Source organism: Podarcis gaigeae, assembly GCF_964106915.1.
Source record: "Podarcis gaigeae genome assembly, chromosome: 13".
NCBI lineage: Eukaryota > Metazoa > Chordata > Lepidosauria > Squamata > Lacertidae > Podarcis > Podarcis gaigeae.
The window spans coordinates 53,330,657-53,345,670 of NC_139689.1; the positions used below are offsets into that span (position 1 = coordinate 53,330,657).

The following is a 15,014-nucleotide window of genomic DNA, read 5'->3' on the forward strand; positions in this document are numbered from 1 at the left end:
CAGCAGCTTCAGCGGCTGCCGCCATTTTTCTGGGCTCACAACAGAGTGAGCTTTTCTAATATGTCCCTGCCTGACTGCTTCTATTTGCCTTTGAAATTGAGCCCTGACTGCCTGCCTCCCAGTTAGCTTTGGTGGTGACAGAGTGCCTGCCCCTTGTCCTCATCCTCCTGGTCGGCAGCTGTGACAAGGCGAGTGTGTGTGGCTTCTTCTCCCCCGCCTCCACAGTGTGGCAAATGGAGTGTGTGGCTTTTGCTTGCCTTTTCTCCTGGTTCACAGAGTGGCAAACCGAGACCTTTGGGATATTAGAGTCCCTTCCCCTAACCCCTTCAACTCCATGGGAAAAGAGGCTGAGGATGAGTTTCCTTTTCCTTCCGCTCCATCCTTTTTGCTAGAAGCAGAAGTTGACGATGATTAGTGATGGTTCTGTTCAAGACGAATCCTTTTCTATAAGACTGTTCCAAGAGGCTAGTGCCCCCACCCTGAAACGTAAGATAATGCACAGATTAGAATTATCAAATTGGACCAGCTGTCCTCAGCTGAGGCGGCCTTTGGTCGTACAGGGCTCCAACAGGTATTATAGTCAATGTATTGCAGAGATGGGACCCGCCTGAATTGGAGTCTCCGCTGTGGTATGTCCCATTCCATTGGATACAACGCCCCACAAACTAAAAAGAACAATTGGTCTTACCTGAAGTGTAGTTTTGGGAGTGGGGCGTCTTATCCAATGGACCCCACCCTATGGTGCTCTACTATAAACAGTTGGGTGGGAGTATGGCCTACCTTGAGTGCTAGTTCCTTGTGTTGTATTTCCTTGCCTTTCAGATACTTAGCAATTTAGAGATTTTATTATAGAAATTTCCAAAGCCAAGGAAGTGGGACGTAGGCAGGTATTTTTTTTCTCTTTAGGGACTCCGTTGGTACTTTCTGTTTGGCAAATCCAGAAAACTGAGTGAGTCCAGCCTATTTCCCACAAGTCTTTGCTCCTGTCTAGTGTCTTGCAACAGGACACCCATTCCATTCTGTTGGATATGACGCCCCACTCCCAAAAGTACATTTCAGGTAAGACCACTTGTTCTTTTTATGTTACAGCAATATTCCCAGAAAGGACTACAGCTCATAAAAGAGAATTCTTCATTAAAATCTGAAGAAGAATTTCAGGCTTTCAGTAGGTATCTGAGTAACATCACAATTCAAACCGAGAAGAGGAGATGTGAACTGGAGAAGCTGCTTAAGCTATATGAATTTTATGAAAAAGTAAGAATATTTCTATTTTCTTTTTAGTTCATATCACACCACTCTACATGTTATGTTCAGTAGTAGATCACAGAAGTGTCTGCATGCTCTTTGCTCTTCTACAGTATGACTTTGCACTGCAGGGGGTGGAATAGATGACCCTTGGCTCCCTTCTAGCTCTATGACTTTCCATGAAAACAGCTTTGCTTACAGATCTCTCTTCATATCTCAGAGCTCACAGTCTACCATGCTACAGAACATGGTGGGTGGATTTGGATAGATATGTACAGCAGAGAGAGACAGTTTCTTCACTCTTGAGAGACTGGGTACAGTTTCTGCAGTCTAGAATCTTGGGGGCTAGACCACAACCCCAGTAATGACGCACCTGCCCAGCCTCAACAGCTTATTTTGGGCACAGTTCGTTGTGGGAAAGCTCCATATAAGTAAAATCAGCCAATCAATCCATGTCCTCCATTTAACTATTTTTCTTTCTTTCTCTTTTTTCCCACTAATCATCCAGGCATCCAAGTGGATGGTTCATTGTAATGAGTTTCTTGAAAAGCTTTCAGTGGAAGCCAAGTATTCTCAGCCAGCAGTTCAGTCTTTGCAAAGCTACCACCAAGAAGCTACAAAGTTTTCTGCCGAGAACTTTCAGAAAGTCAGTGAGGTGATTATTGCTCTGGGTAACAAGGAGGAACTAAAGCAATGGAATATTTTATGGCTGAAATGCCAGCAGACCAGGCACCACTTAGAAGAGGTCTTTTCAGAAGCAATTAAAGGTACCATTGAAGAAGGGTCCAGCAGTACTCTGAGAGAGATTGGCCAGAGGGACGGCCATAACCTGGGCAGAAAATCTGCAACACAACAAAGCCAGTCTTCCCGCTTTTGTTCTAGCACCGTCAATAACGTCCATGACAGTAAGTCACTCGGTCCGTTTCAAGGTAGCAGCCCATCTGAGGATGTGCCTTCTTTTTTACATCAGGAAGATGCTGCTCAAAACACTGATCCATTTTCTTCTTCTGTTAAACCTTCAGTTTCACAAACTCTTACTCCACTCTTGGGTAGGTTTCAAAGGACTAGCCGTGTTTCGGAGGATTTGGACAACATTTCCACCTGCTGCTCAGAACCAATCCAGACACCCAGCACTCGCCACAGGAGACATCCACTGAAGAAGATTATGAAGAAGACACAGAGCTTTGAGTTGGCCCGACACGAGAGTAACCACAGTGAACTGCATCATCATGGGTATACTGGAGTTTACATAAGAGGACTGGAGGTAGCCAGCAATGTGGCTGCAGAAAAGAGAAACACACAGCGTTCCAGTATCAAAAGTCCTTTGGTTTGTAGAAATCGCAGTTTATCATCTCCTTCAAGAATCCACCACGCAGAAGATGAAGAAGAGAAAAAAAGAGGGGGAAGGTGAGAAATGACAACAACGGAATCCATTCTGGTGAACAAACCGCCTGAAAAGTGCTGTAAATATTTTAACATGTTCTCAGTAGAATTGTTAGCTGATTACATTTTTGAGTCAATTAGCTTTCCTTTAATCACTGAAAGTGAAAAATCTTGTTTGTAACGTTGTACTCTTCACTGAGCAACACATTGCAGGATTCTTCTGTCATCATTATTTTTATTGAATTTCCTAAGATATATAACCAGGTGTGGTTCCATAGACACTTCAAGGCAGCTTTCAACAATCAATTTTGAATCTGAGCTCAAGGCATTAAATATGTGGTCTATTTTGTTCTTGGAGTAAAATTAAAGATACCAACAAGTTCAGAAGATTACAGTGCCCATTTCTCTTCTCAGCAGCACTGAATTATTGACCTAAATCTGCCTGTTATAGGGAAATAATTCAGTGCTGCTGAGAGAAAGAGAAAACCTCAAGCCATCTCTTACGGGCCTGGGCTTTGTTTGCCCATGGAAATGTACCACCTGCCATAGGCAGAGGGGCAGGTGTCCCTTCCACTGACGTGAATGGGGATAATTACATGGCAGAGAAGCTTTAGCAATGTTATTCTTCCTGTGGTGTTTTAGCCTGCACAATGAAATCTGAGAGCTGTTTAACATTTCCTCCTAAGCCTGTGTTGGTTTTGGCAGTTATAAATGTGGGGTGTATACCGTATTTACTTGAATCTAATGTGCATCTTTTTTGGCCAAATTACATTGCGAAATTAAGGTGCACATTAGATTCGTTGGCTCATTGATATTTGCAAGGCAATGATTTTCTTGGTTTCAAGGTTCTGAACATTGAGGTGCGCATGAGATTCAATGGAGCATTAGACTTGAGTAAATACGGTATAAAGATTTGATGTATATACTTGAAGCATAGATTCTCCTAAATTGTGAGTGCTGTTGGTTCCTGATTATGTATCAGCCGATGATCATACCATAAAACACATGCCAGCCAAATGTTCACAAGTTGACTAGAAGGATTGATTAGACACTGAGTTACCATTTTCAGTGCTTTGCCTCCTCAAGAACAAAAGGATAAGGGGCCTGCATTTAAAATACTTTATGCTGTAACATCCATACCAATAAGACGGAAAATTGTAGTGCCTCAGATACCCTAGTTCAGTTATCAGACGTAGTCACAATATATTACTTTTTATACTGACCTATTTTTCCTGCATTTAAAATATTGTTCCACATAAAAGCACTCAGAGCTTCCTTCTAATATATGTTTCTAGAACTGGATCTTTACCAAATTTGCACACATAGGTGTCCAAATAAACTGGCTACCTTCAGGGGAAAACCCTTCTAAAGCAGAATTAGTGTTGTGGAGAGGCCTTCCACATACCATCATATTTGAGGATATATATATATATATATATATATATATATATATATATATATGAGAGAAAGGCCTCCCACACACCATCAGATTGATAATGGCAGGACCTTCATTTGACATTGACCTCTTTCACGGAGGTGAAGCTGGACTGTTTTGCTTTTCATGGCAGGGCACGTACAGTTCACCATTTATTTTACTAGGTTCCCTTGTCACTCTGGCAGAAGGTGAGTTCTGTATGTTTTGCAGCATTGCCCATGCTAGGAGACCTCCCCTACTTCATTATTCCACATTGAAGTGGAATGCCCTCTTACTGTTGGGGTGCAGAGTGTTCCAGACTGAGGTTGGACAGTGCTTTGCTGGATCTGTCTTTTAACTCCAGAAAAGTTGATGCAATATATTTAGAGAGAAGCCTCATATCCTCAATCAAGAGCCTCTTTTAAGGTCTCTCTCCAAGAGGGAGGATAAACTCTCCAGGAGGGATGCAAAACTTCTCACTCATCTGGCTGCTGAAATTTCTTCTCTTGAGCCACCTATGCCCAAAAGGATTGGCAGTGCATGGGGTAAAGGAACCTAATTCATTCAGAAGGCAGGCACCTGGCTCTGGTAAAGGACCACTGAAAAGACAGGAGACTCCCACGCTACTGATAAGGATCTGCCACAGATGCCAAACGCTGACACAGACCAAGGTGACATGGCTCTAGAAGGGTTTTCCACCAAGTAGCCTAAGTGGTTAGTTACCCTGATGTATGATTTTGGGCCACTCTTGAAGAACAACAGCAGTTACAGGTAAGCAATCATGTTTTCCAAAACATTTCTTTTCATGACCTACAGATGGACAGCCTCCCATATTAGCACTCATTATGTTAATCTGCTTCCCATAGTAAATAAAACAAATAAGCACATTCTCTTTGCTTCTTTCTTCCTTTTTCAAACCTTTCCCCCATTGTGGGCCTCTTCAGTTTTACAGTACCAGACTTCTCTTTTCTTGGCACAGACTGTTATCCAGCATTTTCAACATGTTCTGAGTTATGGGAAGTGTGCTGTCTGAGTCACATATTCTTCTTACTCAAGTACCCCCAAATTGGTCACATGTACCTGTGTTGCTCATGTATGTGGAACATTATTAGGGTAGACATAGCCCTCAAGTTTCAGGATATCCTTTGCAACCATGAGGACCAGACATTCACTTTTCAAGTTGAAGCTGGTTCTCATTCTTACTGTATGTCTCCAGGTTAATCATGGAATTGGAGGAGCCTTGTAGGCTCTGTGCGAGAAATCTGAAGCTAGAGAATCCCCAAGATGTGAACAACAATCCTGTCCTTTAAGACCTCCAGGAAGAGCCCAGCACACCTGCAGGAAATTGGTTCCATTGCTGAACTAATCTAGTACGATAGTAGACTTTTCCTCACTGGAGGTCTTCATGCAGAAGCTGGGAAGCTATCCGTCAATTCAGTTCAGAGTGGGTAGGGTCTTCTCACAAGGTTAGTTGATTCACAGCTGGCTCCCTGATCTCTTCTGCAGAGGACAATGATAGGAAATCCCCTTTCCCAGATTCCCAGGTCTTCTTCCTGTTGGAGCATGCAGCTTATGAATTTTGATGGTAGGCAACACACATCATTGGCGGCGTCGGCGGGGGGCGGGGTAACATTTGAAACAAAGTGGTTTTGGGTGATTCAGTTAAATGCCATGCTTTATTTTCATAAAGTTTACCAAATAGGGGTTGCATAATATCAAATGAAAAGTATTGTATAAGAAATTGTTTGGGTCCAATCAATGTGAAAAATCAGCATTGCTGAGTGCTAAATTTTATATTTCCACTATAAATCCAGTATAAACAGTAAATGATTCAGTATAGCATGAGATAATAGTACGATAATATAGCTTAGACCGTTTCTGTTGCAGAGGTCCTGATTGCTGCCGTATCTGCACTTCTCACTGCAATTCAGTTTGCTTGTCTTGCGGATACATGGTGGAGCACATCTCTGGTGCGCACATGAACACTTGCAAAGGTCCAAAACAGTCACAGGAGAACATGGCAAAGTGCACATAATAGGCTCAAATTTGTCGCTAACACTTCCATCCAAGATCTGAAGCTGATGTGAGTTTGGGATGTTGTCAAATGTCTTGATGCCATTGGCTTATATTTTAGCTCTCAGGATTATACGTACTGTGTAAGTGGAAGGCTCTAACTTGGACATTTTCTGAAAAGCTATCACATTACCTCACCAGTGATACTTTCCCCCCATTTGTGGTACATACAGATATGCTGGCAGACAGGTTTCTGTAGTGCATGCATCCCTTCTGATGCAGATACTGAACTTCCCAGATTTGACTAAGCTTCTAAATCCTTACAATAAGGTTGTAATTTACAGTGGTGCAAGACGAACACCTCACAAGACGAAAAACCCGCTAGACGAAAGGGTTTTCCGTTTTGGAGGCGCTTCGCAAAACGAATTTCCCTATGGGCTTGCTTCGCAAGACGAAAAAGTCTTGCGAGTTCCTTCGGGTTTTTTCCCCTCCCCCCCCTTTTCCTAAGCCACTAAGCCGCTTATCAGCTGATCCGCTGATAAGCCGCTTAACAGCTGATCGCTAAAAGCCGCTAAACCGCTAATAGCGCTAATCCGCTAAGCTGTCAATGGGCTTGCTTCGCAAGACGAAAAAGCCGCTATACGAAGAGCCTCACGGAACGAATTAATTTCGCCTTGTGAGGCACCACTGTATAAGCTGGTTTGCAGAACTTAAAAGGAACCTCAGAGATCATCTAGTCAACTCCCTGCTTACGCAGGAAATCCACTTCTACATTGTCTCAGGTAGGTGAAGAGGCCTGGATGACCATTGTGGTCCCTTCCAACTCTACAGCTCATGCCTTTTAGTCTGAATAACTTTTTCCTTTCCTTTGAATCCATCAGTTCAAATCCCACCCTCTGGAGCACTAGAAAATAAATGGTCCATCCTCTATGTGCTACTCCTTCAAATATCTGGATACGGCTGTCATATTGCCACTTAATCATCACTTATCCTCATTGTTCCTCATAGACTAGGTCTCCGTGCTCCTCACCATCTTTTCACCCTCAATAGTTGCCCTTTCCAGATTAGAAAGGATCCAAATAAACAGCTTAATTCAAGAAAGTGTGGAAAGAAGTTTTTCACTACCTGCTCTGTTACCTTACTCAGAAAAGAAAGATTGGAGGCTGTCAGATATCTAGGAAGCTGGGATCCAGTTGCAATTTCTTAAAGGTCTTACCACTGCTTCATTTAAAGGTTCAAAGACACAGCTGTCCTTCAAGGAAGCATTTACAATCTCCACCACCCAACTGGCCTGTCTCCCTCTGTCAGTTTTTAGGATAGACACAGGTCCAACTAGCAAGTGGTTGGTATTGCTCCTCCAAGCAACTTATCCACATCCTCAGGCAAACAAGAAGAAACTCCTCCATCAAAATTGGGCAGTTGCCAACCTGGACCTCCTTTTAATAGAGTCAATGGGAATGCAAGCATTTCTATCAACAAAGTGTTTTGCAAACTTATTACAGCACACTTACAGTCTCTGCAAATTGCCACTGTTTACATGCTTTTTGACATTTAAGGAACTCCAAGACTTCCCTTTCCAGAAGCTGTGTTGATTCGTCAGCATGAGTTGTTCTGCACGCCTAGCTGTCTTTAACAATCCTTTTCCATTAGCACCACATTTTCCAATACTCTTTTGGACAGGGGAGTCATTGCAGCCTTGCCAATACTCTTGTCCAGGTCAGCATCAGTGGAGAGGTTGCTGGTTATGGTGAAGCCCAAGTAGACAAAATTATCAAGACTGGCAATATCAGCCCCATTGTGTGGGAATCCCCTGGAGACAGTGAGGTCATGTAGCCACAGCAGTGACGAGAGGAGGAATGACCACTGGGAGGAGCACAGAGAGAAGAAACATCATGGTACACTTGCAGCAGCACAACTGGACACCTTCCTATGCCCCAGCTGCAGCAAAACATGTCTCTCCTGTTTCAGTTTCTACAACCACAGCAGGCGCTTTAACTCTCCAACAGTTTGACTTTACCCTCAAAGGCACAATTCTCCAGTGTCTCCTCAGACAGACATCAACCAATTCTTTCTCCCACTTGATGCAGAGCAGACATTAAACTAAACTGCCTGTAATGTCCTAGTTCCTTCTGCAATCTTGCAGACAAGTTACACATTTTGTTAGAAGACTAGCAAATTCAGATTTGAGTTATTTAAGAACTCTCAGACCTCATGATTTGTTCATTTTTAATTTGTCTGCAAGTGCTAGAACTTCATCTCTTGTCTTCAGTATTTGCCTCAGTTTTTCAGACTCCCTGAAAATGTCATTTCAGGTACCTGCCCTACATTTTCCATGCTGAAGACCTGATACAAAGAATGCATTGTTTTAATTAAATATTGTCTTCTAGCATACATTTAATTTACTTGACATCCAACTACCTCCCCAGCTGGTTTTCTGCTTCTGGTGTGTGTGTGTGTGTGTGTGTGTGTGTGTGTGTGTGTGTGTGTGTTTTAATCTTGTTGGCAATAATTTTTCTGACAAAGCACTTCTCGAATTCTTTCCATCTCTTACATTTCTTTTGCCAAAGTTTCTTTTTGTTCTTATTTGGGCAAGACTTCCATTTTTGAGATGCTGAATTGTAGATTTTCAGATTAACTTCTTTCATTTGTGACCAGAATTGGAGAGTGTCAAAATGTGTTCCTAGATTAATCAGAATCAGGAGCAACATTGGAACTCTTGTAACAGGCTTCCCTTCACCTACAAATGAATTTTAACTGGACAATGTAGGATAAGATAACTCTGCTGGGGTTGCCAGACTCAGTGATATTGCGAACGATACTGCTGTCATCCAGTTGTCTAGTAAACAAGCCAAATTTGTTAATTAGGTATAAGTAGAAATATTGTGCAATTTGGAGAAAAATTGCCAGCAACTGAAGGAAAGAATATCCCTTTTGACATTGTGTTTCTGCCCTGGCCATTATTCATAAATAATGTGCTCAGTAATACTGAGCTTTCATCTTGATTGAACCAAAAACAAGTTCTTACAATAATAGACTTTGCATTAAAGGTACCTTTCATTTGATACCATTCAATCCAAGTTTGGTTTAATAAAATAAGGACTGTCATTTAAGTGAATCATGGTGCACCATTCTGCTTTTTACAAAGTATTTATCATATGTATATTCTGCCTTTCAATGCATAGTCTTCACAAGAAAGCATACAACTAAATGAGATCAGCTGAGATCCATTTGAAACTTAAAAATAATTATGTGACATGTTAGAAAACAAGAATCCAGAACTGTAGGAACGCACCAAGTGGAATCAACCGCATGAAAAAAAATGTTAAAGTCAGACTGGAAGAAATGAGCCTTCAATGCACATTTGAAGGTCTGCACTGCACTTAAGTAGCTTTTTGTAGCTTCATAGTTCTGTAGGAAGGGAGTTCTGCAGCCATGGGGCCACCAGCTAGAAGGCTCTGTTCCTTGACTCTGTGCCATTGACGCCACCGGTGCTTCCATCATTAGTGTCAAATTCAGGAGTGCTCCCACCCAACCTGTGACCTTCATCCTTCCGGGGAGTGCAGTCCATCTAGGTTCAACAATACATCTCCACCCAGACTGGCCAGTTTCCCAGCACTTCCATTTATTTGGATTAAGGCTAGGCTTGTTCACCCCCAAACCACCCCCCAAAACTGTTTACATTTCCATAAATTAGGTCTGGCTCCAGATATTCCCAGCCCCAAAGTCAGAGGTGATGCATCTGAAGTTCCTCTCTGAACCCTCCCGCTGCAGCCTTTCCTCAAGCCTTGGCAGGCATGCAGCTGGAAAACAGACTTGGAAATAGGGGCTGGGGGAGGGCAGCAAAGGCGAGAAGTGTTAGGCAGGGGACAGGTTCAGCAATCCTCCCCACTGCTACTTCTGTCCTCCAAATCACACTCTCCTTGCAACCTAGGTTAAGAAGACTACAATTCAAACTATTTTATCTATTGATCTGCAGAGAGACTATTCCACAGCATTTCCCCATTCTGAAAAAATTATAGGTACTGATTCTTGATTTGGTGCTCCAGTGTTCTCAACTTTGGGTCTCCAGTTGTTTTCGGACTACCAGTCCCATCATTCTTGACCACTGGTCTTGCTAGCTAGGGATAATGGGAGTTGTAGTCCAAAACCATCTGGAGACTCAAGGTTGGGAAACACTGCTCTAGATGTATGAGATTCAACCCTTCCTGTTTTTGTTAATGACCCAGAGTATTTCTTCTATTGTTAAGGTTGTTTATTATTTCTGGTACATCAACAGGAGACATATTTAAAAGAAACTAAAATGACCACTACAGTGCAGATATACATCTAAGACTTGAGTGCAACAAATCTAACTAAATATTGTTCTAGGCTGATCTGTCGTATTAAGCAGGTACAGCACCCTGGTCCAATGTGTGGGCAAAGGTGCCACATAGCATATATTTAAGTGAAGAGATGGGTTAGGGGGCGCTCTAAAGGGTTTTGAGCCACTTATACTGGCATTGTCCAGTTTTACTTAAACTGTGTGCCAGGCACCCTAGAGTGACTTGAGAGAAAACCATTGGTTTACTGTGAGAAATAAATTAGTGGAGACTCTAAGCTGTCATTCTCATTCCTCCGTGGTTGAATTATCTGTATCCTTTTCCAGGATTACCTTTTCCAGGAAAGCATCTGACAAAGTGTGTATTACACATGAAAGCTCATGCCTTGAAAGCTTATATTTAGTTGATCTTTAAGGTGCCACTGGAATGATTAAAAAAGATTTTTTCACCTTGTTATTTATTATGACTTTTCCATGAAAAAATAGCTTGGTATTGTTGTGATCAGGGACCAAAATCAGAAGTTTGGCATTTCTGCAGAAATGGTTGAACTACTGTATAATTATTATTTATGCAAAATCTATTGGCCAAGATCCAAACAGCTCTGCAACTACATGCACAATTACTTCTTAAGGAGCAGAACATCAATGTTTAATCAATTAATCAGGGTAAATCTCATTAAATAGCACATTTGATAGACTGAACAGGTACCCTGATTAATATATCTTTAAAATAAGTAGTGTTGTGAATTTGTGGGGTGTGAGACACCCTAAATTCCTGGGTCCAATAAAGGTTAGAATTAATTAAGGTTGGGGGAGTTTAAACTGCCAAGCACTGAGTGTGGCTGTTAGGGGAACAAAGCCTGAGAATGGCGAAGTTGTTATGCAAACAAAGGAGCAGGGAGTTGGGCGATCAACAAAGCAGTTGCTCTCTGCTGGACAGCAGAGGGATGTGAGCCCCTCCGTCTGGAGTTCATTAGCAGGAGACAAAAGGCCAGAATTCTTAGGATGGCAGGGGACAGTGATGTGCTAGCAAAACTGTGGCAGAGAGGATGGCAGATTTTTGTTTTGTATCCAAGGCTGCTGTATGGGAGAAGCAAGGGACCAGCTTGGAGCGTAACGCTCTGAACCCCTCCAGCATAGGCTCAGGTTGTATGTATGTGTAAATAAACCATATATCATTAAGACACCACGGTCTCTGCTATGCCTCATTTCCAAAGGAAACAAACGCTGGGTAAGAACCTGGAGTCCCTGGAATAGCACATGACTGCAGATAGCAGGCGCTGCCTTAAAGGGGGCCTTCTTTCCTTTCAGATGGCACAGGAGGGAAGGTGTTTTTTAAGATGATGCCTGTGCTGCTGGTGCATGTATAGATCATATAAACCCAAAGAAAGTTTGCTTTCTGTCTCAAAGCTACTGCTTTTTGCTAGATGCAAATGTATACAGATTCACTTAATTTATAAACATTCAACTAAATTCATAAATAGCTAAAATTGCTTTAATTGGCTGAGAGTCAAATAAGGAGGATTTGGGGCTTTTGTCTAGTGGCAGCCCTTGACAGCTCCCCCCCCCCCCCGCCAATACATGTATACCATATGCCACACAGCAAAAGGGGAAGTTTCAATTGCAGTGTGCAGTATGGCAGTGGGGTCTGCTATTCAGGGAAAGAGAAGTCAGTAATCCCACTGCCAGTAGTTCTTTAAATCCTTTCCCTCACGGCTTGCCTTTCAGTCGTTCAGTCTCAGTTCCCAGTAGGAACTCCCTGTGTGCTGAATATTGTATTTTGGGGGGGGAATTCATGAGAAAGCAGCTGTACATCATCTCTGGAATGTTCTTCTGTTTTACAGTAGAATGTAAACACGGAAAAGGTCATAATAGTTTTGCAGATGTAATAGGAAATGCTTCTGTACTGTGTAGGGGGAGCCTGTTTCAAATAACAAAATTATTTTGTCTTCCTGGCTAGTTACTGTTCTTCTACAGCATCTGATGTGGATAAGCCCCTCTGTGTCAGAGTGTGCATGGTTTTTTTATCAGTGGGAAGGGTGGAGTGGGAAACTCTGGCTGCAAATAAGAGCCTGAAACCTGCAGGAACTAAGATTGGCTACTGTAACTACAAATGCTGGTAGAGGTTTGCCAAAATTAGTACACTGCAATAACGGTTTAGCAGCCAATGAGGCAACCCTGATTTTTGCATGGATGATTTCTCAAGAAAGAAATGTACAATATTACTCCTGGGAATCATTCCCCCTTACAGGCCCAGAGATGGAGAAGTGTCTTCAGTTCAGAACAAGTAAGATGCAAAAGGAAATCTATGAATCTGGAGTTCCCCAGAAGGCAGTACAGTGATGACTGCTTTATGTCATCACATGTATGCATTTTGTCATCAATATATTTCCATGTCTTTATAGGTATGACTGGTTCACCAAAGCTATCCTGTGATGCTAAATTCTTAAGTTACTGCTAATTCAGCATTGTTGTCTGTGTTCCATGCAATTCTTCTGTTTCTTTCAACAGTAAGGTGAACCACATAATGGATGAGATGATCAGAACAGAAAGGGAGTATGTCAGATCTTTAGGCTATATCATCAACAGCTATTTTCCAGAAATGGAAAGGATTGACTTACCTCAGGATTTGCGAGGGAAGCGGAATATCATATTTGGAAATTTGGAAAAGCTGTATGACTTCCATTGTCTGTATTTCCTGAAAGAACTGGAACACTGCACAGACTTCCCACTGCGGGTTAGCCACTCTTTTCTCAGACATGTAAGTCTCATTTTCCATTGTGGAGTGTGTTATTGTCCTCAGATATCTTCTTGTATTGACTAAAAATTGTATTACTAGGAAATACCACTTTTTCCTCATAAAGTTATCTAATTCTGTAATTCCTCTCTCTCTCTGTACTGCATTTTGCCCACAGAGATAGCTCCATATAGTTCTTTCCAGTTAAAGGCATCTTACTTTGGCCTTCTTCAGAGGCGGGTTTAGGGGAGGGGAACTGGTTCGGTCACACTGGGCACGGAGCCTCAGCACACCACCAGGGGCACCGCAACTGTTACTTAGAATGGAGTGTGAGAGGCAGAGGGAGGCTGGATTTTGGCAAGGAGCAGGGTGCTCCTGAGAGTTGAGACCCCAAGAAACACCACTGCCTTCTTGTTCCATTGCACTAAATTGCCTGTCTGGCATCTGTCAGCACAGATTGTCATGTTTCCTACTCATGTGAGCCAAGAAGCAACGGCCTCTAGAACAAGGCTGACAGTCCAACTGATCCCTATCCCTTTTGCCCTGCCCAAACACACATACATATCATATGATCCCAGCTGCCTGTTCTGTCCCAGAATAAGCGGCTGGGATAAGCCCCCCTTTGCCATTACAGTCAAGAAAGGAGCAGCTCCTGACCTGAAAGAGCACAGGGTCTGACATTCTATGGCCTACACAAATCAGTAAATGACCCTGGTCCAATTAGCTGGTAGATAAATTCCCCATCCCTGCCAAAAATTGCTTTTAAATGGGATTTCTGATTTGTGTCACTGGAGGAAAAGGGACAGATTTGAATAATGGTGTTCTGCTTCTGCCACTAAATACCTGCTTGTATTTCACTTGGAGAATCACTGTACAATCCAATACATGTCTACTAAGAGGGAAGCCTCAATGAGTTTGGCAAAGGTAACTGTGTATAGGATAGCAGCCTTAAAGGTCTTTAATGCAACTTCCCCTACATTTATTTATATTGCCTGTCTCTTCCATCACTTGTTTAAAAAGTTTTAAATAGCTTTTCCCTGATCTTGTGTCACAGAACATTACAAACACTATACAATGGTGCCCCACAAGACGAATGCCTCGCAAGACGAAAAACCCGCTAGACGAAAGGGTTTTCCGTTTTTCGATGCGCTTCGCAAGGCGAATTTCCCTATGGGCTTGCTTCGCAAGACGAAAATGTCTTGCGAGTCTTGCAATTTTTTTCGCTTCCCCCCCTTTTCTAAGTCGCTAAGCCGCTAATAGCCTTTTAGCCGCTAAGCTGCTAAGCCTTTAATAGTCGCTAATAGCGCTAATCTGCTAAACCGCTAATAGGGTTGCTTCGCAAGACGAAAAAACCGCTAGACGAAGAGACTCGTGGAACGGATTATTTTCGTCTTGCGAGGCACCACTGTAATTCTGTGATTCGGTTTCATCCCATACGAGTTCCTGTACATTATAGTAGCCCCTGATTTGCCCAAACTGCTAGTTTTCAAATTCTGTATATATGTAAGCTGGCAGGCAAGAATCTTCTTCTTGATTTCCACTTTTACAAGTTCCTACTTGCATGCACGGAAAACACTCTGAGGGCATTATGTTAGAGAAGCAGGGAGCAAAATTTAATTGCAACTTTTTGGCTGTCCAGTCATTCTGAAGTAAAGCAGTACTATGGGACAACTAATATCTTCTGTTTAAACCAATGAGACTTTAAGTCCTTAATTTTGACTGGATGGGGTCCAGGATTTGCCAATCTGAATCCCCTCTAAAGGTTTGCCTTGGTATGGTAAACCTACCCCCCAAATTTTTTTAAGGGGATTGTTTTCTCAGTCACTATTTTGAATCCTCTCACCTGGCAGCACAGATGCAATTTTCTTTACTGTCTTAAGTCTTAGACTCTAAAATGAAATTAT

The 15,014-nt window shown here is 42.4% G+C and overlaps 1 protein-coding gene across 6 annotated transcripts in view; it reads left to right on the forward strand.

Annotated features, from left to right (window-relative positions):
- The window catches only part of PLEKHG4B (pleckstrin homology and RhoGEF domain containing G4B), a 99,102-nt gene that overhangs the window by 74,096 nt on the left and 9,992 nt on the right, over window positions 1–15,014 (forward strand). For all 6 annotated transcript variants that reach the window (XM_083708948.1, XM_083708950.1, XM_083708949.1 and 3 more), the window contains exons 13-15: window positions 1,090–1,254; window positions 1,754–2,652; window positions 12,885–13,134. In XM_083708948.1, the coding sequence (XP_083565074.1) occupies window positions 1,090–1,254; window positions 1,754–2,652; window positions 12,885–13,134 (1,314 nt within the window). The remainder of the gene's footprint in view (window positions 1–1,089; window positions 1,255–1,753; window positions 2,653–12,884; window positions 13,135–15,014) is intronic.